General features: G+C 37.5%; 1 protein-coding gene across 1 annotated transcript in view; it reads right to left on the bottom strand.

Annotated features, from left to right (window-relative positions):
- Positions 1-1,246: 1,246 nt before the first annotated feature.
- The window catches only part of LOC135688315 (5'-3' exoribonuclease 1), a 35,465-nt gene continuing 13,602 nt past the window's right edge, over positions 1,247-23,109 (bottom strand). The window contains exons 16-39 of the mRNA XM_065205124.2: positions 22,675-22,794; positions 22,203-22,372; positions 21,700-21,755; positions 21,360-21,430; positions 20,369-20,824; positions 19,763-19,879; positions 18,662-18,754; positions 18,228-18,340; positions 17,104-17,164; positions 16,198-16,280; positions 15,320-15,403; positions 13,643-13,778; positions 12,996-13,055; positions 11,730-11,862; positions 10,595-10,685; positions 9,995-10,438; positions 9,515-9,648; positions 8,733-8,776; positions 7,992-8,187; positions 7,342-7,399; positions 6,481-6,571; positions 5,775-5,885; positions 3,263-3,973; positions 1,247-2,571 (exon numbers count right to left, since the gene is read on the bottom strand). Of these exons, the coding sequence (XP_065061196.2) occupies positions 2,299-2,571; positions 3,263-3,973; positions 5,775-5,885; positions 6,481-6,571; positions 7,342-7,399; positions 7,992-8,187; positions 8,733-8,776; positions 9,515-9,648; positions 9,995-10,438; positions 10,595-10,685; positions 11,730-11,862; positions 12,996-13,055; positions 13,643-13,778; positions 15,320-15,403; positions 16,198-16,280; positions 17,104-17,164; positions 18,228-18,340; positions 18,662-18,754; positions 19,763-19,879; positions 20,369-20,824; positions 21,360-21,430; positions 21,700-21,755; positions 22,203-22,372; positions 22,675-22,794 (3,906 nt within the window). The 3' untranslated portion in view covers positions 1,247-2,298. The remainder of the gene's footprint in view (positions 2,572-3,262; positions 3,974-5,774; positions 5,886-6,480; positions 6,572-7,341; positions 7,400-7,991; positions 8,188-8,732; positions 8,777-9,514; positions 9,649-9,994; positions 10,439-10,594; positions 10,686-11,729; positions 11,863-12,995; positions 13,056-13,642; positions 13,779-15,319; positions 15,404-16,197; positions 16,281-17,103; positions 17,165-18,227; positions 18,341-18,661; positions 18,755-19,762; positions 19,880-20,368; positions 20,825-21,359; positions 21,431-21,699; positions 21,756-22,202; positions 22,373-22,674; positions 22,795-23,109) is intronic.

Here is a 23,109-nt window from a genome sequence, read left to right as displayed (position 1 = left end):
ATTTAAGATTAATTATTCCGCACAGAAACAAGCGATTTATAATAAATTTATCCATAACATAACGGCGATTACAACTTGAACAAGAAACTTAGACGAAGTAAATTCTTACAGCTCACAGCATGAAAGCGTGCAATAAAAGCGATCGTAAACGTTATTGTTCGTAACTAAACAATAGCTCTATTTTTTGTATATTCTCATATCTAATGAGATGAAGCATCTGGCAGAAAGGTATCTTTCTTCTTTAAAGTGTACTGAGTTAACCTCATTTTCATGCTGAAAAAATAACACCTGAGTCGAGCTAAAATCATCAAAAAATCAAGACTGAAAAAATGTTCTTGGCCAAAATAGAGTTCTAAAGTGATGACGTTACAAAAATCTAATTTTAGAATGTTTGAATTTGGATCCTATAACCTTAAAGAGCATCATGACATACCTCTAAATATGCAAAATGAGTCAATTGTGTTACGAATTGTCAGAGATATGACCACATGTGTATTGGCTCTTTCTCCATCAAACCTCTGTATTTCGGTCTCTGTTCATAACTTTATAAACAGAGGCAAAATAACAGTTTTTCGTTAGCAAACTTCAAATCTTTCATTGGCCATATCTCAGCAGATTTTAGACATATTTGGCCAATTTGGCATATTTGAAAGTATTTCGTGGTTATCTTTAATTTTATGTGGTCAAATTTAAAAAATTCTAAAAAAGGTTTTTTGATGACGTCACACTTTAGAACTCAATTGCCTGGTTCTTATAAGAAATGAGTGTGATTTACAAAAGATCTCGATGGTTAACCGTTTTAGGCATCAAAAATACACATTTTTTATTAATCAGAAATTGGTTTAGACGAAAATAGTATTAGGATGGCCAAAAATTTTACAAACGTAAGTACAAGGCTAGAGAAAAATTAGAAAAACTGTAAAATTTATATTTTCAAGAATTCAAGTTTTTATTTTGTTGATTGTCCTTTGGAAAATATAGCATACTTCGAATTTGCATGGGTCTCTTCGTGACGATCTGCGTTTATAATATTCACAAAAAGGCACAACTTCAAAACAGTAAGGCAATTTTAGATCCCGAAAATTAGAAATCAACTAAGAAACTTATAGTACTGAAACACCAAAATTCGGATGCCAAATTAAGAAATGTTCAGTTCGGATGCCAAGGAAAGAAACTCTTAGTGCGGACCAAAGTTTCTTCTCGTATATAGAGAGTGAAGACATCAGAAAGAAAAAATTCTGCCACATTTCAGACACGTCATTTTTTTTTAGATTTCATTCTTGTAGGCGTGAAAGAATTTATACACAAGTTTTTAATAAAACCCTTTACCTTAAACTAGTCCCTAAAATCTCTTTTGCAATATACAAATCTTCTATAACCGATTTAAAAGAAAGTAACTCCAAAATTGACAAACTCTACAAAGAATACACAAGCATGAAAACCTCTAGCCTACATTTTGTTTGTTAGTCTGAACTTGTTCTTTTACGAGGTTCTTTTAGAGAGGTTCTTACTTGACTCTAAGGTATTAAATATTGTGTTTATTTGTTCAATTCCATAGACCTATGCATATCTTTGGTTCATTCAGATATTGCCTGAAAATAATCACACTTACGAAAATTAAATCTGGCTGATAGTGCCATGGTTTGACAAACAGCAATTCCAATCTGACAATAGGAAGCATTCCCAATACTCAGGCTGATTGAGAACGTATGTGTTGGACTTCTATTTCTACAATTTCGGCGCGCAGGTTCTTAAAAGTTCTTAAACAGTACAAATGATTTCTACCGATATCACAAAATTGATATTGGAGTAAGAATCATTACGGTTCATCCTTGCTATTGAGTTTTTCTAAAAGTAATTCTGTATAAGCAAAAAACGATGAGCCCCGTTGGTGACACTTCATATCTAAACCTAGCTTGAAATACCTAGCTTGGAATTTGTATTTAGCTGGAATTTAAAAAGAAAACGAACTTGAACTTGCTTCTTTTAAATCAGAAAACATTTTGCCACCCCTGGTTCGAAAAAAGATTAAAGAAATCCTAAAATTAAACATAAATTAAAAAGGGTCGAAAGGTCCGAGTTTCGGTTCTTACACAAAGAACGTTTACATTCAGACTAACATGAAACACAATATGATTTTGAAATGAAAACTCTAAAAGCGTCATAAGAACAACAATATTGAGATATTTTCTTATTTACAATACAAATTATTTTCATATTGAAAAACTTGAAAGCGAATGAGTGGATAAATTGCAAATAAATCATTGTCCCTTTAAAGCTGGATGATTGCTTTGATATCTATTGTTTCTTGGGAGCGGAAAAATTTGCTGCAAGAAACTTTTTCTTCCGAGGTTTTTCTTTCCTTGGAACACTGGGGAAATCTTCGGCCTTGGCAGCGCCAACAGGCCCTTCGTTCCCTACGACGTCCTTTTTCTTGGAGCTAGATTCGACGCTTTCACTAGGGACAACACTTTCAAAGTCAGCCGGCAATTTGCTTTTCTCTATTTCGATGTTGAAGTCAATCAGGTTGACTTCCTCGCGTTCTGTTTTTCTAGGCTCCAAACACTCGTCCTGTAAATTAGATGGGCGATGAGCACGCGTCAATAAAATGTCTATATACGCAGAAGGCCCGTCAAGATTTCCAGAGCTAGGAGTTGCTCCACTAAGGTATAACTAAACCCCTAACAATAACAACAATATCAATCACTGCATTAATGACGTCATCACAGGTCTTTCTTTTGGCCCCAGGCCCCAGAAAAGCTCTCGGCGGGACTCGTAAGGGATATTCAATATATGGACTTATTGACTTCTAGTTAGCAGCAAGTGCCTTATCCTTTCGCAATTACTTGAAGTCGTAGAAAGGCATAGAGTGCATCACTGATAATTTAGGATATATACAAAACCGAAAATAACTAGAAAGAAATTTTCAGGTTAAGGAAATATTAAAGAAATTTCTTTTGGGGGTAATTTGTTTCCGAAAGATGGCAACCACAAACAAAATCCAGACTAACAAAATAGAAACCTATTTTGACGCTTGATCCCTTCTGTTATTCTTTTAAAATAATTTCAGATAATGCGAGGGTATAATTCTAGGCGTCATATAGTGCTAGGTTATAATGCTAGGCACTGTCGTGGGAATTTTTTTTGTCAATATTGGGGTTATGTTTAGCCACACTCCTTTACAAGAGAGACAGATAATTCCATAGCAAAATTAATGGAATTTCATTTATCCTATAAACGAAAGCCAGTGAAGCAATCTTACTTTTAGTGTAGCATCTGCACTGCTCTTATTTGCTCTCATACCAGCACGATTGACCTGCAGTGGAACAAATGTTGGCCCAGATGCCTTGCTGCTTTCTGTGCCACTTGCTTTGCTTTCCTGTAGTTGTGACTCGTCCGTATCCGTTTGTGTGTTTGATTCCTTTTCTTGCGGGCACATTTTGTTCTTTGTTTCTGTCTGATCACTTCTTATCTGTTGCCTTTGTGGTGACACACTGATATTACTTGGTTGCTGGTTGGCTAGACGTGCTAGATTTGCGGGAATGGCCACTGGCTGCGCCAGAAAAGGGACAGGCTGCGGCCCCATTATTTGGTTTTGGAGTGATTGAGACGGGCTACCTGCATAAGATCCCCTTGTGAGCTGTAGAGGACTGTGCTGTTGATGCATTCCAGTCCCTTGATGTTGTAAACCAGCATTAGGCCGATGTGCCATGTATAGCTGTGGACTATTGAGTGGAAATGGCTGGTTAGCTCTTTGGACAGAACCTGGTTTGCTGGGAGGGGACTGGTACGAGTTTGCGTCATGCCTAAACCTCAAACTGGCTCCACCAATAAACTGCCGAGGGCTAAGTTGTTGTGGAACTGGTGCTCCTGGAAGCTGCAAGCCAACACTAGGCCGATGTCCCATGTACATATGGGGGCTATTGAGTGCAAATGGCTGATTACCTCGAGGAAATGGTCCATGGCTATGCATCTAGAGGACCACAAAGTCTGGGTGAATATTTTTACAAGTGAATTGGTGCATTTAACACCTTACTATAACTAGAGATCCGAGCTGCAGCAGGTTTGGACGTCTCTTGATAAATAATTTGAAAATGCTTGCACCATTACCAGGAAATTTAAAAATATCTGAAATGTTACTTGACAGCAACGCAACCACTTAAAAATTTCATAAACACAAAACTATTTCCTGTTCCCATAATCTACGCCAAATGTTTTTAGAGAGACCCTTCTGGAAGTTTGTGGCCAGTTCTATTCCATTTCATATGCCTACTACATCTAAATTTTAAGCATCAATAGAAAACATAGCTACGCATATGAAAAGATAGGCAAGAATTTGATACACAGTTTTAACTAACAGTACCAAGAATATTGATCTAAAAATGATAGGAAAGAAGCCCTGGGTCACTAATGGCTTATCTTTTCGAAAGCATAGCACAAAATGTCGTCCCGACAATGAAGCGATGAGATTTTGGAGATAAATATATCAGAAAAGAGATGGCTGCATTGGAAGAATAAGTGCTAACATGCCAAGACATTGATATTAACAAAAGAAGCAGCTGTATTCGTCTTTCTTCCCTTCAGGGATAACATAGACGCTTTATTCAATTTCAAAAGCTATCTGTAAGGGTATCAACAATCGCAGTAAACAGAAAATCGCCAGTAATGATACATGGTCGATAGCCTTGAATATCAGCCTAAAACTGCAGGGCTTTAAAGAAAGATGCCAAGAGTTTCCACGAAAAGTTGTGGTAACAGACTTAGTAACTATGATGTGTGTAAGTTTTGAGGTTAAATATTGGGTGTCAGCTTCAAGTTTTTTGCATGTAGGATATGACAAAAACTAGGCAATTCAAGCTAACCAATAATAAATATAAGAGGAAATGACTCCGGGAAGGACACAGCCCTTATATGGCTGGGACATTAGAAAGATGAAGAACACAATTCTTAAGTTGTGTCGAGATGTAACGGGATCAAAGAAGCATGAATTTGATGAAGAGTAAATTCCACACTTCAGGCTAAACACAAAGTCTAAACGTTTTGTGGAAACAACAACAACAACGAGAACATAACAACAAGAGCACAATTGTCTAGCAGACGTCCCCAAAACAAATGCATGAATCCAGATGTCAAAGGGCTGACGACAACACCCCCTGGCTACAAGCCAAACAGTTCGACGTCCAGCACACCCTAACGATAAAAACGATGCATTTATAGCTATATTTGTATACTGCTAAGTTTTAAAGGCAATCTGTCTCGTTGTGGATTGGTAAACGAGAACAATAGCTGGAACAATAGCCTAAATACGATTCCAGCGCTCCGCCATAATTTTTACTATGCAATAAATTAAAGGGGGACTGGAAACAATAAAAAATCCCTTTGTTCTTATAATCAATCAACGTCGTGACAGATTGCCTTCAAAGAGGCCGCTCCAAAATGATGTCGGGCGACGCGAGGGGGTACGGTTATAGCAAAATGCGTTATAATTTAACGCTGTTTCAAAGAGAGGATGGGTGCAGGTTAATTTACAAGCTCCATGAAGTTTCTCCTTATCTGTAACTTCTGCAAAAAGGGTATGGCGTAACAGAGCGATCATTATGTGACAGAGTTATGTTTACGTATTGCTTTCTTGAAAAACCACATCAATTTGTTGCAAAACGTTAGGGACCTGGCGAATCGCAAGGCGCAGGTCAACATAAGCTGTAACATAAGGCCACGCTATATGAAGTAACTTAATTGTAATTGTATAATCTAGTCTAAATATATTCACTTACCAAATGGCCTAAAGCGATGGCGGCTGCACTCTCGGCTGCCTCCGCTTTGCTTTTGCACATCAGACCACCAAAGCAAATAGCAGGACCCACATTTACAACAGCATGCACACCCTACAAGGAAAAGGCAGACCTTAATTAAACCGTTTATACACAGAACAACACGTACAAAGTATTTTCAAAAGTATCGCACATAAACAAACTACGACAATATACACTCATTTTTCTGATAAGAAACAAAGGTCGACGTCAAGTACTCCAGTTTCTTAAGGCTCGGGAACTTCAATACCAAAAGACCTCGAAGTAGCCCCGGGGGCTTATTTCGCGAAACAATTGGGATGGGTAATATGAAATATTATCTGGGTGAATTTTCTCCATCTATTTGATGTTGGTCAGTTTGCCTAACAATACAGATATATTAGGATAAACCTACTGTTGTCGAGGCAATATTATATTCGAGGGTGCGGGCTTATTCCATAAAAATTACTTTAGGGTGGGGGTTATTCGAGGGGATCTTACTCCAGGTCTTATGGTACGCATTGTTTCTTAAGACTTTTTTAAACATGTTGTCTTTAATTTTCACATTCGGGGTCCTAAATTTAATTTTTCATGCCACAAAATTTTTCAACAATGAGACAGGAAAGCTGGTCAATGATTTTATTATTTTCAAATGCCCGTGACAGACGGATGAATGAAAGGATCAACCAACCTGAGGGGTCACGGAATACGTGTATTGTGGTGCTGGCATTTGACTCTCAAAGCACCACTGCTGTAGGCCTTTGGCTGGGGCCGATACAGTCCTAAAAACAAAACAAAAAACATCCAAAATGCCATTCAAATATTTCCCTTATCAATTTGCAATTTATTCAGGCCTTGTGAATTCATAATGTTAAAATATTAATTTTCATGTGCTGGGAATCCATAACGACTTTAAAGATATCGGCCAGAATTTAAGCATTTTGCGTTCGAACCAACTTTGGGTTGGAGCAAGCTTCTGGTTACGCACTAAAGACTTCATTACACCTTCTAGCATTTGCAACATGTACATCAAGAAAACATGGCGCTCATACGGTCAAATCGTGATGAAATTCTCAGAAATAATTCTAGATTCATGAAATATCCTTCATTTTCCACTCTTAATCCTCTGGTTCAGAGTGCAAATGTCTACTTTCAAGTAATGCTGTTAGCGTTACATTCACATGAAATTATAACTGGTTTCATTCTGTATTTAAAATTGATTTTAATAACTCATAGTTATTTATGGTACACAGATCATATGCTACGCTGCTCATGTTTTGTGTATAACTTCATAAATTGTCGTATTTTGGGTAACAACTGCAATTCACAGATGTAAAGGGCATTTTGTGGGTGACGTCATTAAAACAACTTTAGCATATTCCCAAGAGTTTTATCTCTGGACGTGTTTGTCTCACAAACCAAATCTGATCATCTCTCATCTAACCCAGCTGTGCCTAACAACAGCGGTAAAATACTGAATATATGCGCTGCCTTCGCTCCTTCGTCGCTTCGAAATTGAATTAGCCCACAACTAACTCATATATCTACTCACCCGGGCATCAGAGGACTTGTGGGACTGGCGGGGCTATTCAATGGCGGCTGATCAGCACCTGTAAAAATCAAAACAGTTATTGGCTGTTAACATCATCTCATTGCTGCAAAAAGATGGCCATTTGGAAAAAGGTGAACAGAACGAGAGGATCAATCCCCAAAATCATAGGTATGCGTTGGAGTGCAGTGGCGGACACTTGGGGGGGGGGGGCGACCCCCCAGTACTTTGGAGGACAATGATCTTTTGTTCTAAAACAATGGGAAATGTGACGTCATCTTTTTAAAACAATAGGCTTGCCCCCCCCCCCCAATATTTGATCAAGTGTCCGCCCCTGTTGGAGTGGAACCTACATTCCTGACCCACTCGTTTGGCAGCTTGACTACTGTATAGCGAAGAGGAATGACTAACCGTAAGATGACCAACAAGGCGTAAGGCGCACATTTATAATTTTCCATCACAGTAACAAATCAATTTTATTGCTGAGAACAAAGCTTTTCAGCTACAGGATTATGAAGCAGGTCTACGGGTGAGCCGTCCCAAAGAAAAAAATAACATTCACCTGCTACATTTGAGACATGTGCCTGAGACATGGTAGGTGCAATGGTGACCCAACAAGGCACAATGGTTATCATAAATGCAACATGACTTACTCTTGCTCTGGAAGAGCTTGTTTATTATCTCATTCGCGTGTATGCGCGGCAAATCCGCAGATGGCTTCCCATGTGGCTTTGTGCTGTCCAGAACTCGTTGCTGCTCTTTGCTCGCTTGTCTTTGGCTATCATCACCAGCGTGCTGAGCAGTCTTTGCCTTGATGTTCAGTAGTTTCTGGAGCCTGGCTGTCCCCTCCTAAATAATAGAGTGATCCAAAAATATGATAGTGTAAAGGACATATGTAAAGGTGAATGAAAAGACCAAGCACCGAATATGTTAGCGTACAGAACAAAGCCTTCTCGAAAGAAAATAAGCTGCGGGGGCAAGCCTTTGCTTATAAACATTAAACACGAGGAGGACAATACAAAATAGCTATTCTTTAAAACAATGGAGCTTAAGGCTGGAGGGGCAATTGCCTCCCTAGTTAGTATGTAAAAAGGCCCTGGTAGAGAACCGCGGATGAGAATACAGAGTAGGGGGGTGGGGGTCTAGAGAAGTCTCACTTACAGATTATTAAAAGCAGTTGCGTGAATATTGAAGGTTGAACGTTGGTGAACGTTGGTGAATATTGAAGGTGAACGTTGAATGGCTAAATAATTGCACACCAATTATTTAGCCATTCAACGTACAATGACATAAATGAGGGTAGATTGTCAAAATTCTATTTTTCATCAGAAAACCTCAGGGGTGGCTTTCTTAAAAAATTAAATACAACGAATGGAGTTAAGATAAATCCTCACCAAGTTAACTTTTTCTTGTTCCAGTGCTACATTTCCCATTGTATCTGAAAATTGGACCGAAACAGGATTTAAATTTTTTATATAGAAATAACAGATGACAAATGCAAAGATGTCAATATAATAAAATTAATATGCAACGATGAAAATGACCGAGTGATGGACATTGATGGACATAGTAGCAAATCCAGAGGAAACAAGTGCAAGATGTCGAAGGAAAGTTCTTTCTAATGAAGTTTTGATAAAATAATCCAGAGTTTACACAAACCATAGAGAAAATAGTGGCATTAAGTTAAACCATAGCAATAGGCAATTTCTGAGATAACCTAGATATGGTTTTACCGGTTTGTGTGCTCGATACAATTAAGGAAAAGTTTGAACGTTGTTTTCAAACAAATGAACACGGTTTTCTCCAGGAACATCTGAAGAATAAAACTTATTGGCTCTATACAACTCTATACGAAACAAACAACAACGCAAGGGGTTTTCGATTGATAGATAATCTTTTTCAGTTGTGCTTGCACGCCATCTTTCTAGCGCAAAAAATTACTTCATGTGATCAGGCACGCAACAGCTATCGTACAAATAATTACTTAATGTGATCAGTTACGCAATAGCTAACGTCGGCCAATCACAAGCGTCTATCGAACAAATATCAAAGGCACATGTCAGCTAATTTGGCAGGAGGGTTGATTTGGCGAAGCAACTCAACTGGCTACTCTATTAAAGGCTCTAAGAGAAAAAGGGGATTAAGCGCTTAAGGCAGTGCAGATATCATAAATTACCATGTTGAATATCTTTCTTGGGTTCCTGAGTCCCGACATAATCTTTTTTCCCAGAATCTTGCAGCTTCTTCCACATTTCCTCGAAATTTCCATCGCTCTCAGATTTATTCAAGATTGTATATTTTGGCCCATCACTGCAAAATGAAAGTTTGATTTTCTCAAAAAGGAGCCACTGAATCATGAGAGATTTCTTTGAAGATTAACATATGACTCAACATAAAGGGGTATTGGCAAAAAATAGAAATATCTTTTCAAAGGAGTGTTAACCCTTGCTACAACAAAATTGACAAATTATTCAAATTATGGAGCCTACAGCCATCAACAGCAAATTAAAAGAACATGTTCTAAATAAATCTAGACGAAGCATATTTGGTGGATCTCGGAAGCTTCAAAGATTACAGAGCATAAAAATTGATACAAAAATCTTCCAATTATCTTTCACAAGTTTGGAGAAGAAAAAAATGCGATAACAATACCCACTCATTGGTAGCGCGGCTCGTTTTGGGGCTTTCCCGATGGCTGTAGTTACCGCGCGGCGATGAATCCGTCTTTGTCCTTCCACCATATCCCCTGAGCCAGTAGTCCGGGGTTTTCAAATCATCGTCCCCCTTACTTCGATTACCACTCCGGCTATAACCTCTGCCCGTATAGCCACCCCTGCTGGTATACTTTGGTGTTGATTCCCTTGGTCTCTCATAAGATGAATTATCTGCGGACTGGTTTCGTCTTCTTTGCGGCGAAAATGGTGATGACTCTCCGTACGGCGAAGGTGCTCCCTGATTTAGAGATCTCGGCTGTGCCTTTTCTTGCAATCCTGTCAGTCTTTTCGGGGTGAAGCCTTTCTTCATCATTTCTTTTCTTTCACCATACGATATATTCAGCAACGAACTGCTGCTCATGAATGCACCCTTGTTTTCCTTACATCTAGAAGGAGATAAGTAATCAAGAAATTGCTGGAACTAAACAGTTTCTTGATGGACACTCTCTTACTAACCCAGTCTATAAAATATCAAGGTATGAGAACAAAAAACAGATTATTAGTTGAAAAGAGACTAGCCCTAGATTAAATTTTGATACTACCTTAATTGTAGGCCTCCAAGGAACGGTTGGTCAAACAAGACTTCGTATTTCAAAACACTTGGCGAGTCGCTGCTTGTCTTGTTCTCTTCAACTGTAGCATGAAAAGAAGGACAATGAGATGCAAAGAAAGGGACCAGATGTTGACGATGCACTCATAAGTTTGAAAATGATTCTGTAGTAGTGGAGGGATTTTGTTGAAAAGTGTGGAAGTGTGTAGGACCGAATAATAATTTCAATGCGAAAATAGACGATCAAATTAATAGAAAGATAAAAACGCGTTAAATATGATTTCTTGAAATGCTTTGCCTGAAATAACTGGGTCTAAGATGGGGTATGTTATTGACTTTCTACAAGGTTCATGAAAGAGTTTAATCAGTTTGGCAATTAGAAAACTAGTTATTTTCACTCAGAGCAAACTTTTTGAAGACTGATCTAATTTACCTATAGAGTGAGCCTAAATCCTTAAATATCGTCAAATCATTAAACATTCAGCTATAACTTTCGTAGCTACTAAAAATAGTAATCAGAACAATTTTAATACATCTAGTATATGATTTAATAAAATTGTAGCATTTTCGTTGATGTAGCAAACTTTATTTGAAGCTTAAAATTTTGATTTTGTAATTTCTTTCATAAATTTCGTTATTATGCAAACGTGAAATTAAAAAGTTGAATTTGTTTGGACATCTCTAAAATTTTGTGAAGGTCATGTTACTTTGCCGTTATTAGGCCATTCAACCCTTCTGCATATTTTGTTGTTTTATTCAGGAAAATCTTAAGAATCCTATGTTTTCAAGGTTTTAATTTATAAGTTGAAGCATTTTCTTAACTTCTTATTCCACTTTGAAAATACGCAGGCCTAGATTATTTGGAGAAAGACTGCCCAAATCTGAAAAAGTTCCCGTTGCAAAACCGAATCCAACGCAACGCCATAATTCGTTTATCGAATTTGTCCTAATACTTTTTAAACGTAAGTGTAATTTATTATTCATGCTTGTAGGTAGATACCGTTCAGAGTTTGTTTAAATGTACCTGACTAATGAAAGCATTTAATTCCTGCTATCCCAAAAGCCCACACCCCCCCCCCCCCCCCTCGCCCATTTTCAGTCAAAATGCGCAGTATTTCAATACTCACTTTCATGCACCCCAACAATGGTTCCTCGATATCCCATAGGAACAGCTCCATCGTCTCTAACATTGACAACACGATCAAACAGATAGTAATCTGTGGTAGGGTCAGGAACAAGATCGCCAAAGTCGGCTGTTGGCTACAAATAGGAACAGTACAAAGTGAGCTATGGAGAAGCAAAATGAGGGGTCACTGATTTATCAGCGTTTGCACAGACACTTCTTCAAAGCGTGATAATCAGTACTGGATTAACAGAAACATTCTATTGATAGGAATTTAAAAGAACAACCAGTCCTGTTTAACTACGGCTTTAGATACTGATTAAGATTTTCAACATGTGGTACAAGTAAAAATAAGTTTTGCTATTGGAATTTGGAATAAATCAGCCACAGTGGAAGCTTTGAGAAGCAGATAAGATATGAGGAATAGAAAAATGTAACGTAAGGAATGCCATACCGTAAATCCTCGAATTAGCCTCCTGGGGGCTTATTCGAGGGGGGGCTTATTCGAGGGGGGCTTAAAAAATTATAGTAGACATCAAGAAGATATTATCAAAATACCTTGTTTATTTTAGGAGAAATTTCTTTATGAACATTTAATTAATTATTACTAAAAGTATGAATTTTTGTGGTAATTCAATAAAACACCAAAGGAAACCTCAGATGGCAACAATTAACAAATCGAGGGGGCAGTTCGTAAATTTATGGTAGCAGTGGGGGCTTATTCGAGGGAGGCCTACAGGGACGGACTGTAGTAGGACTAACCTCGCTTTATTATATATATAATCATAGCCTCGATTACGTTTGTATATATACTTTAACTAAGTCAATTACTTACTCATTCCATGAGTCGCTGTGTTCGTTTCGTGGCTTACTTTAAAGTGGCGGACTTTCGTCTCTGTTACAATTCGAGGGCGGGGGGGGGGGGGGGGGGGCAATTCGAGGATTTACGATATTTGAAATACTGAGAAAGTCAATAAATGTAGCGCTCAGTGTCTTGCAAATAGCAGAGTGAACCATTCTAGTCGTTTGTTTACACCCTAATCTTTTCCCACTGTTTACGTCAACTGATGTCGCTATAAATAATTTCTTTAGAAGATGCCCCCCTTAAAAATCTCAATATTTGAAGCCTCAATATAAAAACTAAGAACGGAATATAATAATACAAATAGGGTACTATCTATTTACTTTAAAGTATTCGCTGTTTGAGAGTTGCTTTGTAACTAATAAAAATAAATGAAATAGAGCATTACTAGGAAAGACAAGACCATACCTTGAATAAAACGAATGGCTTCACCTTGACTTTAACGCATTTGGTTTGATGCCGCAAAGACTATGGCAAGAGGAAAACAAAACATTACAGTGGCTATTGGATCTGACATCTAACTTCAAGTTCATTTATTAGAAATGTTACGTATAGAATTTCCTTTTGAGGGTAAAGCTTTCATCTCCTTGTCCATTTCTTTCTTTCTTTCTTTCTTTCTTTCTTTCTTTCTTTCTTTCTTTCTTTCTTTCTTTCTTTCTTTCTTTCTTTCTTTCTTTCTTTCTTTCTTTCTTTCTTTCTTTCTTTCTTTCTTTCTTTCTTTCTTTCTTTCTTTCTTTCTTTCTTTCTTTCTTTCTTTCTTTCTTTCTTTCTTTCTTCTGATCTTTCTTTTTTTCTTTTCTTTTCTTCATTTTTTCTCTTTTACTATTCTCCCCTCCCTTTCTTCAAAATTTCTTCGGTTACATGGGCTCTTATCTTATTTTCAATTACTTCTCTCTATCTTTACATCAAGCTTATTTTCTTTTCCCTTCACGCTTTTTGTTTTTCTTCTCCTTATTATTATCTCATCTCCCTCTCCCCCCTAACATTTGACTTTTCCTTATAAAGTATCATCATTTTTGTCCTCTTACTTTTCCTTTCTTCTAACACAAACTTACCTTTGCTTCCTCCACAGCGTCCCCAATAGCACATATTATTTTCTCGTCCAGGTATTTGCTACCACATTTCACTGCTTCAGTGTTGCGAAACGGGAGAGATTTTAGAAATGTTAAAATCTCCTCCACAGAATCCTTCCTGCATCGAAACAAAATGCAATCAAAAAAAGGTCCAAGCATGTCCTTATAAGATTTCAGGTTAGGATAACCAGAATTATTGCGAATCATGGCCTGAAATTTCCAAACCTAGCACCACCAAAGAGCCAAAATGTTCTGTCTCGTGGCAATTTTTGTCTAATAAGATCACTCGAATCAGTTTTCCAAGTCAGTAAATCGAATAGATAGATTTCGGAAGTAAGATAAGACGATTTCTTCAGAGCAACATTAGAAATCGAGCAATGTGACCAAAATCTTCAGGCATGTGATAGCTACATTCATTATTGAAAAATCAAATTATAAAAGGGGGGAAAAATTATAAATCGGTAGGGCTCAGAATGTCATATTTGGCATCTTTGACTGCAAAATGCCGTCTCAGCGCCATGGAAGTATTTTTCATCATAGCCCAAAAACAAACATGTTCAATCTACGCATAGCCTAAGGTGCCTATCAATCCTCAAAAACCTTCTGAGTAGAGAAAATTTTCAAAGGTAACCCTCACAGAATAAGGCTACTATTTAATAACCCTATCATAACATTCGAATTTTATATTGACTAATTCAAAATAAAATGTGACGGGAAAACAGCACATCGAGTATGTAAGAGCAATGCGAAGCTGCTGTATGCCAAAATGTATGCAAAAATGGGACCCGTTGAAACATTTAGCTCAGCCAAAATCTCCTTTTCCAAACATGCAATCTTTTAAAAAAGACATTAACGAGCCTTTACTTTTCGAGTTATCCTTCCTCTTAAAAAGGAGCCCCACTTCTAAACAACAATGCAGTGTTTTCCAACAACTTTGCCGTACCCACTCTAATGTGCCGTTAGAAATTGTCTGGTGTGCCGTGGAAAATTCTCCAATTTCACCTAACTGGTCTAAAAAACTGGCCTAGGTTTTACACTGAGTGAATAAAAATAGTATGTTTTGTATAAAATACTTTTTCTTTGTGCTTTCAATTTCTATACAAGACAATTTGATTAGAATTATTAAATATTGTAAACATAGGCCACAGAGATTCATTTAAAAAAATTTTCTGTTTGTGGTGTGCTTCTTGATTTTCTAAATGAAAAATGTGCCGTGGACCAAAAAAGATTGGCGAATACTGCCTTAATCAAATGTCTACCTGAAATATATATCTAAGATGTACACACGAGGGGCATATTCCTTATACTTTGAGGAAAAATTGCCTATAGTAAATAAACAACAATTCAATTTTCTTTCTCAGAGACACAAAATTGTTTATTTAACATACAGACTGCAATCACAAATAATCCCTGCTCAAAACGAACGTTTCATGAACAGACTTGCTAAATCAAGAAACTTACACATTACTTAGCCTTAACAGGGTCTTAAATACCTATTGAAAGTGCCTATTGAAAGTGCCTATTGAAAGTGCCTATTGAAAGTGCCTAATGAAAGATAAATTTCTTGTAGGCTCTTAAATTCGTAGGTTCTTCTTTGCGGGGTTCTAATGAACCGTGAACAGGCTAGAAACATTGATGAATGTCTTACAGCAAACTTACCAAGTTTGGTCAGGAAAGAGGATACTTTGTTCATAGCATTCTTGTTCCGGCAAGTTAGATAGCATTTTGAAGAGTTCCGGAAATCTGAAAAAAATTCAATTTTTATCACGGTTTGCTTCAACAAGAAAAACGCAAATATATGGTCTCATCCCGCCCGAGTCACATTCCAATTTACCATCATTTTTGGTAGGCATGATCTAATAACGAGTTAATATCGTTTTCTAAACCGAGACTGACCCGGTTCAGGCTGATTGTGCTGATGTGTCAAGGTCTACGGTGAAGAGGTTGAAATGCAAGAAGACGAGGCTAGAAAATTATTGGAGAAACAAAGACGTACCAGCATGCACATATGGGAAATGTCAGCTATACTCAGATAGAACAATTTGTAAACCTTATTCGAATACTAAGGTTTCTTCATTCCAATTTTTTGGTTGTTAAACAAAAATTGATAAATGACAACGGATTTAAACAACCTGATTCAGTATAAAGATGTTTATTATACCTAGCTACGTTGCTTTGAATTGCAATTTGTCTATCCAATTAATTTCAAAGAGAATTGTCGTAAATGTGACATTTGAAAAAATTCAGATAGGTAATATACAGTGGCGGACAACTGGGGGGCGGGGGTGCGAGGGGGCGGCCGCCTCCAATTCTTTGGAGGACAATGGTCTTTTGCTCTAAAAAATGGGGAAATGTGACGTCATCTTATTAAAACAATTAAAATACCCATTAAAATGCTTAAAATTTCCCTTCCAACATTTCCATGAACACTCAACACTTCGGCACCAATTTGTCCCTGCAGACTTAAATACTACAAAAATGACGTTTACAACAACAGTTAAAAACAGTTGAAACGTGGTGACCAAGGGTAAACATACCTTTGTACATAAGAGCATAGAACATCGATTGCGTTCTCTGAAAATGACCATCCTTCCTCGTCACGCCTCGCATACCCAAGGACCTTTAGAAAAAGAAAGTCTAACGTGAAGAACTATTTCTATTACTAATCGATTCATTTTTAGTTTTTAATTACAACTATCTTGGATGAGCATTTGATGAATTAAATGTCATGGTTTTGGCATATGCTACCAAAAAGGCCCTGAATTTTTACTTTCCCAGGTTGGCTCAAGATTTGAAAATAATTTTATTTCCAAATGTTGATTATATAATTTCACCTCACCCATTTCATCACGTTTCGTTTAAATTATAAAATATTTATACAGGATAAGTCGTTTCAGTATAAAACTGCTTTTCAAACGAGTCCCGCAAATGACAAGGAAATGAGCCGAAGGTCCCTTTAATAGAGAATTTCGACGATAAAAAGCGCGTTTAACTTGCTGCTTCTCAAAATAGAAAGTAAATTGCTTTTTGGCAGAATTTGGAGTTAGCACGAAATAGCGGAAACATTGCATACTGTAGCACTTTTCGTCTGATATGTTGGATAGGCATTGGATAATGGCCAAAAGTAAGCAGAAAATTTATATCCAGATTTAAGTTTATATAAAAATTATACTACTTTATTAAAAAGCTGTCAGGGGTGAGGGCTCCAGCCCCAGAGTCCCCACACCGTCGGCGTCTATACAGTTCAAAATGCAAACTACAACTTTTTGAATGTACATTTGCCTGTAATGCTCAAGCAAGCGTCAACAAACGGCAAAATATAAATTAGAATTGAGTATTTCTGCCAAGATTCCCTATAGACACACAACTTTTATCCTTCACTCTTCAACCATAACATCAAAGCTATTGTAAGAATAAACAATGCTAAGATCTACTGACCTTACCTCTCGATTCCGTCCAGAAAACTTCAGTTTTAGGCCGATATTTGTTCTCGATTCAGACATACTGTCAAAACAAATAAATATTACACATTCACAGGATCGCTGGTAAAAACGTAATTTTTTTAAATGTTCAGCCATTTTGAAAAGACAAAACATCCAGATAATCGGGGCAATACGGCGAAGTTGTGTCAACAAGAAACAAATATTGGCATTACAGATTGCTTACTATTCATTAGAGGTGTGGAAGCAAATCTTTCAAATGGTGTAGGGGAAAGTGAAAGGGTTTTCCCTCTTTAAAACGGGATAAAAATGGGACGAAGGGACATATTACTGGGTAAGGGGAGACGGTACTTCTTATACGGGAAATATAACATAGGCTGGCTTTGGCTGTATATAATTTTTATTTCATTTTCAAATCTGGGTTAATAGCAGCAACATTTTTGGGTTTGAGCTCAGAGAGTTTGGTAGTTGGCATCGTTAATGGAACAAGCCATTTCAGAGCCATGGAAGTAGATCTCTCATCATTGCTCGCAGCCCTCGCAATGTTTCAATCGAAACACAATGCGGGGCCTTTCATAAAACATCCTCGTCGTGCTCTGTCGTCTCTAGTCTTTCGTTTACAGGGAAAAGTTTGTTTTAAGCTGGCAATGCAATTCCAATAATGGAAAACATTCAGAGGAATGCTTCAACCGGGGACGTCATCTTAATCATAGGCAAGTGGCACTGATTCTGCGACCTTAGCTCGCGTTTCTGATTGGCTAATTTCGATCCACAACTGGATATATATATTTCATAGATTAGAGCTCTTTACTTACGTTCTGACGTTTGATAATCCGAAGAGAGTCAGATGAAAATTTTAAGTATGCTTCAAAATTCTTCTTTTTCAAAGGCAGTTTAAATAATAATTATCATCATTACTATTATTATGCTAAAAGTAGAGTCATAATTATCATTAAGTAAACTTGAATAAAAACATTGCAACTTGTGTTAAACAAGTGCTGTTCGCAAAGGAACATAAAGCAAGTAAGCAAATCATATGTGAAAAATATCTTACAACAGAAAAGAGACTGGGTACTAAACGTCAATTATAGACAAAGAGGCTGCTACTATGACAACCATTAATGTACCTTGCGCTGTTTTTTGTGACTAATATATTGCCAGTTATCTTTGACAGGAGTCTGCTTGATAGCCCAACTCTCCTTGCAGCAGCATCCAGTGAGAAATAGCGATCTGACAGCTTCTGAAGTTTAACAAAACTTTCAATCAAACAAAGAAATTGTGCAAGGATGCTATATCCAAATGTCTACATGCAAATTTGTATTCTTAAAGCGTAACACCCTTCTTCAAGGAAAACCGACTAACAACTGGCTTTTACCTCGGCTAATATCCGATTTCCAACACTTCAACACGACCATTCGTCGAAAAGTTTCTAGATGTGTACACAAATACTACGGAGAATATTACTACGGACAATGAATAGACAAAAAAGTCAAACAAAGTGGAAGAAATTTAAAAAACACCATGATCATAACGTTGCCAGAGCCAAAAAGCGAAAACTTACGGTTTGGTTGTTTATAACATCTTCGAAATCCGGTTCGGGCGGTACTGCTAACGAGACCCGGACCCTCGATGAGTCGGTATCAACCTCTAGCACCTGTAAAATATCCGGAAGAATATTGAGTAAATCATGCGGTATAGAAACACAAAATTAGAGCGGTACCCTGACCGTCTAGTGCCTTTCTGTAGATACATCTCTCACAATATCATTTCATCAAGTCAAACCCCCGGCAAAATACAAAAAAGGGCGGCTTGGGTAGTGTGCAATAAAATCGTATTTGAGAATGACCCTTTGACAGGCAGTTTGGTTTAAACTACAGTTTTTTGTCTAACATTCCATTGGAATTCTTAGTGTTTTATCACATTTTTAGACCTTTGGAGCTCAATCGATGAAAGTGACAACAATTTAGTTTCTCAAATTTAAGCAAAATGCTGTGCCCGAAATTGATTCAAGCCAAATGCTCCTTAAAAACCTCAAGGCCTGAAATTATTGGGACCAGGGACGCCGGAGAAGGGGGGGGCGGGGGGGGGGTCAACAGCCCCTGTTGCCTTTTGATAGGAGAGGCAAGAGGGGCCAGAGTGCCCTTTTCATTAAAGTGCCCCTGAAGCCGGCCAATTGTAATAATCAGAGAGAATCATATGAAATTCTGATTGCAGTGCTTAATTCATGACGACATTTTTCAAAACTTTTGAAATAAATCCTCATACCAAAAGTTTGCCAATTTTCAAGATACCTAGAGAAGCTCGAAATAAAATTGCATTTAATAGAAGGAATTAGTAGAAGCTGGGAGTTATCCTTCAAATGCCCTTTTACTCAAGCCTGCCCCCTTGCCCCTTGGTCGTTACAGTGTCCCTGAATGGGACCGACATTTTTGGCACCTGATAAAGGCTGCTTGATATTTATATGATATAGGCTCCTGATCTTTACCTGCAAGTGTTTTCAGAATAATGATGTCAACAAATGAGATTTGTGTCGCTTGATCTTCAAGACTAGGGGGGTGAAGGGTCATCAATAGTAAAATTCACCGACGAGGACATAAATGGAGAACAATTTAGGTGTTATTCCACCAACTGATAGACGATCTATAAAAAACCAGCATGTTACCTCTCCAGAGCATCCATAATGTGGTGATGCCATCATGAAACAACTGTTTCCAGGTTTATATAAATCGTCTAGCGATTTGGCTTCTTTTTGATATTTTGACGTGTGTACTTTGAGATCCTGTCAACGACAAAAGGGCAAATCGAATCAAAAGTGGAAGCAAAAACTGCAACGAAAGACGGTTCGGTTGATAAAATTACACGACCAAACAAAACAGAATTGAAAAAATTATGCGAGTGCAGCAAGTATATGACAAGCGCACATTAAGAATCCGGAGGAACCATGTTTTGCTGGAGCTTCGCCTGAAAAGACTCTAATTTAATACCTCTAAACGAATACCTACCTGCTGAGGATAAGACTTCATTTTTGGAGTTGGCTTTGATAACTTTTTTACGATAACTTGTTGCATCCTTACAACATTTGTGTCTAGCAGTGTTAATTCTAGAGTACCCTGTTCACTTTGATGAATTATATAACATTTGCCTGCTGACTGTTTTCTAAGAAACGACGAACTTTTCTAGGAAGTGTCGATGACAATGCCAATAATGACGAGGATGACAGATGAAAGACATGTGATCGGTAAGGTGGATGGTAATAATTTTTACTTACCCGAATAATGGCCTGCAACGGATAGAACGTGTGCGTGTCAGCCCAATGTTTCTCGAGTGTGACTTTTCCCTTTGGTCCACAGACGTATCTCTTGCCCTTCAACGTCTTTGCTTCTACGAGAACCTTCACTTCGCCTGGGTCAATGCCCTTTCTTTCCAACAGATTCGTCCGTACATTCTTCTTCCAGAAAAAGGCATCATCAATTTTCGCCTTAGTCATCTTGTCCTCCTCAACTACATTTTCTGCCTGCTTCAGGATGAATCTTCTCTCGCCATCTGTGATTGCTGTAACCAGCGCTTCCACTAGATATGGCCACTCAACGTGTACTATACTTCCCACTGTCTCCCTCATCACATCGACATCTATTTCTTCCTCTTCTTTCTCAATGCTTATGATCGTGTTCTTTGATTTGCTTGCATACGAGAATACCCTCACACCGGCTTTTCGCAATTGTGCCTAATGGAAGAACAAGGAGCAATGAGGCAATGTGGCAATGAGCAAAGAACGCTATAAACTGGAAGTTGGGACAAAGAGCTGGTCAGGTGAAAGGTTCTATCTAAAAAACGAATATATTCTGACATAAGAAAAATTTAGATATTTTGTCAGGAAAATTATGAATAGAGGCTTGTTTTCATTTAATATCCACTAAGAAGATACAAAAATTAAAAAACTATAATACTGCTAGAGTCGCTTCTAGAAAGGTGAAAAATACTAAACAACTGCTCCAGTGGGTGCCAAAAAGTTAGATTCATTGTCCCCAGGCACATTCAAAATGGAAAAAGGGGGCACTTTCCACAAACAAGACTATATTTTACCCTGACAAAAAACTGAAAAAAAATTTAGGAAATATGTTTAGGACCATTGTGCAATTTATTGTTTTGTTGTATGCTTTATTGTTTTCACTGAGGGTGTTCACAACAAAAGGGTCTTAATTTATGCATTTGTTCAACGATTTGGGTATATGATAAAAAATAGGAAACTTGAAACTTACTTCATGAGGGATATGTTTCAATGTAGGGAAACCAGGAAAATAGACATCCTGTTGCACGCCTTCACTTAGTCCTGCAAAAAAGAGGCAGTCAATCAGTAAGGGTACGACGGATTGACTGCTCAATCAATTCATTGATTGTAATGATTGCGAATATTGTAACGATGCGATTTTCAATGAAGGTAAAACAGCAGCAATGAACTAATTGGAACATGACGATTGACTTTTGAATGATTGATGGTGATTAATTGTGATTGACGATGATTGATAATAATGAATATGAATATGATCGATCACATTAATATTCACCCTTGATGATGCTTTGATATAAATAAATATACACCTTTTTTAATAAATTTGATATCAATGTGGAACTTGTCTTTGTCTATCTGCTCACAACTAAAAAGAGAAGAATCATGACAATTTCTTTAGGCTTATGAAGAAAAAATATGATTACAACTAGAATGGTAGATTTCCCAGGACAATCACGCTCGTGTAGCAAAAGGAAGTACATGATACTCAAACATTTCACTAAGCTAACAACTTCACCAGATGAAGCATTGCAGTTGAAACAACATTTGTTCTATAACTTAACGCCAAGGGTCTGAATTAAACAGGGAAATTAAACACAGGGAGCCAAGCTCACTCTTTACCCAATCAATAACTGTCAATAACTTTCAGAATTGAATTGAAATATTCACAAAACTGGCCTAGGAACTTTACCACAGATTCGTTTCTTACTTTTTATCACCATTGCGAAGGTAAATACAAATTTTCCAAGCAACCCTTTAGTACCCCGCACCCCTTAGGTACCCCCGTTTGGTAAATGAATGCTTGCTATCTTACTGTGCTTTGCAGACAGCGATGTCCTTAAACACGCCGGGGTATGTCGATGGAAACACGAAATTTAAATCTTTCGAGTAGCTGTATTTCAGGCATTTGCCAAAAGAATTTCTCTCTTTTTCTTCATCAGTCAGTCTGGAGTAATGTGTAGCCATGGCACCAAGCAAACGACGCTGCAACAAGGAAATAAATAGGTCAGCAATTGAGTGAATACGTTAGTAAACATTAAAAATACTTTAAACAAAAATCTTGTTTTCGGTAACAAAATATGTTGACTGTCATTGAATAGGAGGGGCAGGGTTTTACTCAACTCGGACGAAAGATCACAGGAATTTTTTTTTCCATTTTGTCCTAGGAAAAATTTAACTCTTTGAAGTATACATCTAGAGGTTAAAATCTTATACAACTGTATGTATAATGTTGGCAGGTGTACCAAGGGTTTTCGGACGCGTTTTTGAGATTGAAATCTACACACCTCGTCGATAAAAGGTATCAATACGACGGCTTCCCATTCCTGCTGTTTTCCATTCAAATCCGTTTTGAACTGCGTTGGGTAATAATCGATGATTGGTGAGGTGTCGTTTACCATTAGACTCTGCGAAGAAACAAAACAGGAGTTGCAACATACATAGTGAGCTGAATGACAATTCAAGAAGAGCAAAATAAATTTTTGATTTTACTTAGAATATACTTAGAAAATCCTTTCAATCCGCCTAGTCTTACTTTAAAATTTGTTTAATTCCATAGCTACACCAAAAGAGTCATTCTCAGGGTAAATATGTTATATGCATAACTCTAAAGAAAGCTGGACGATAGCCGAATAATGCCAATGTAAGAGCTTGTGCTCGTTCCTGCAGTGTAAAAACGATTCACGTCACGTTGAGTACGAACCAATTGCTGCTTTAAGCTT

This window comes from Rhopilema esculentum, chromosome 19, assembly GCF_057945365.1.
Source record: "Rhopilema esculentum isolate cy_ngs chromosome 19, ASM5794536v1, whole genome shotgun sequence".
NCBI lineage: Eukaryota > Metazoa > Cnidaria > Scyphozoa > Rhizostomeae > Rhizostomatidae > Rhopilema > Rhopilema esculentum.
The sequence above is the reverse complement of the archived record's forward strand: the minus strand, read 5'-3'. Positions and strand labels throughout refer to the sequence as shown.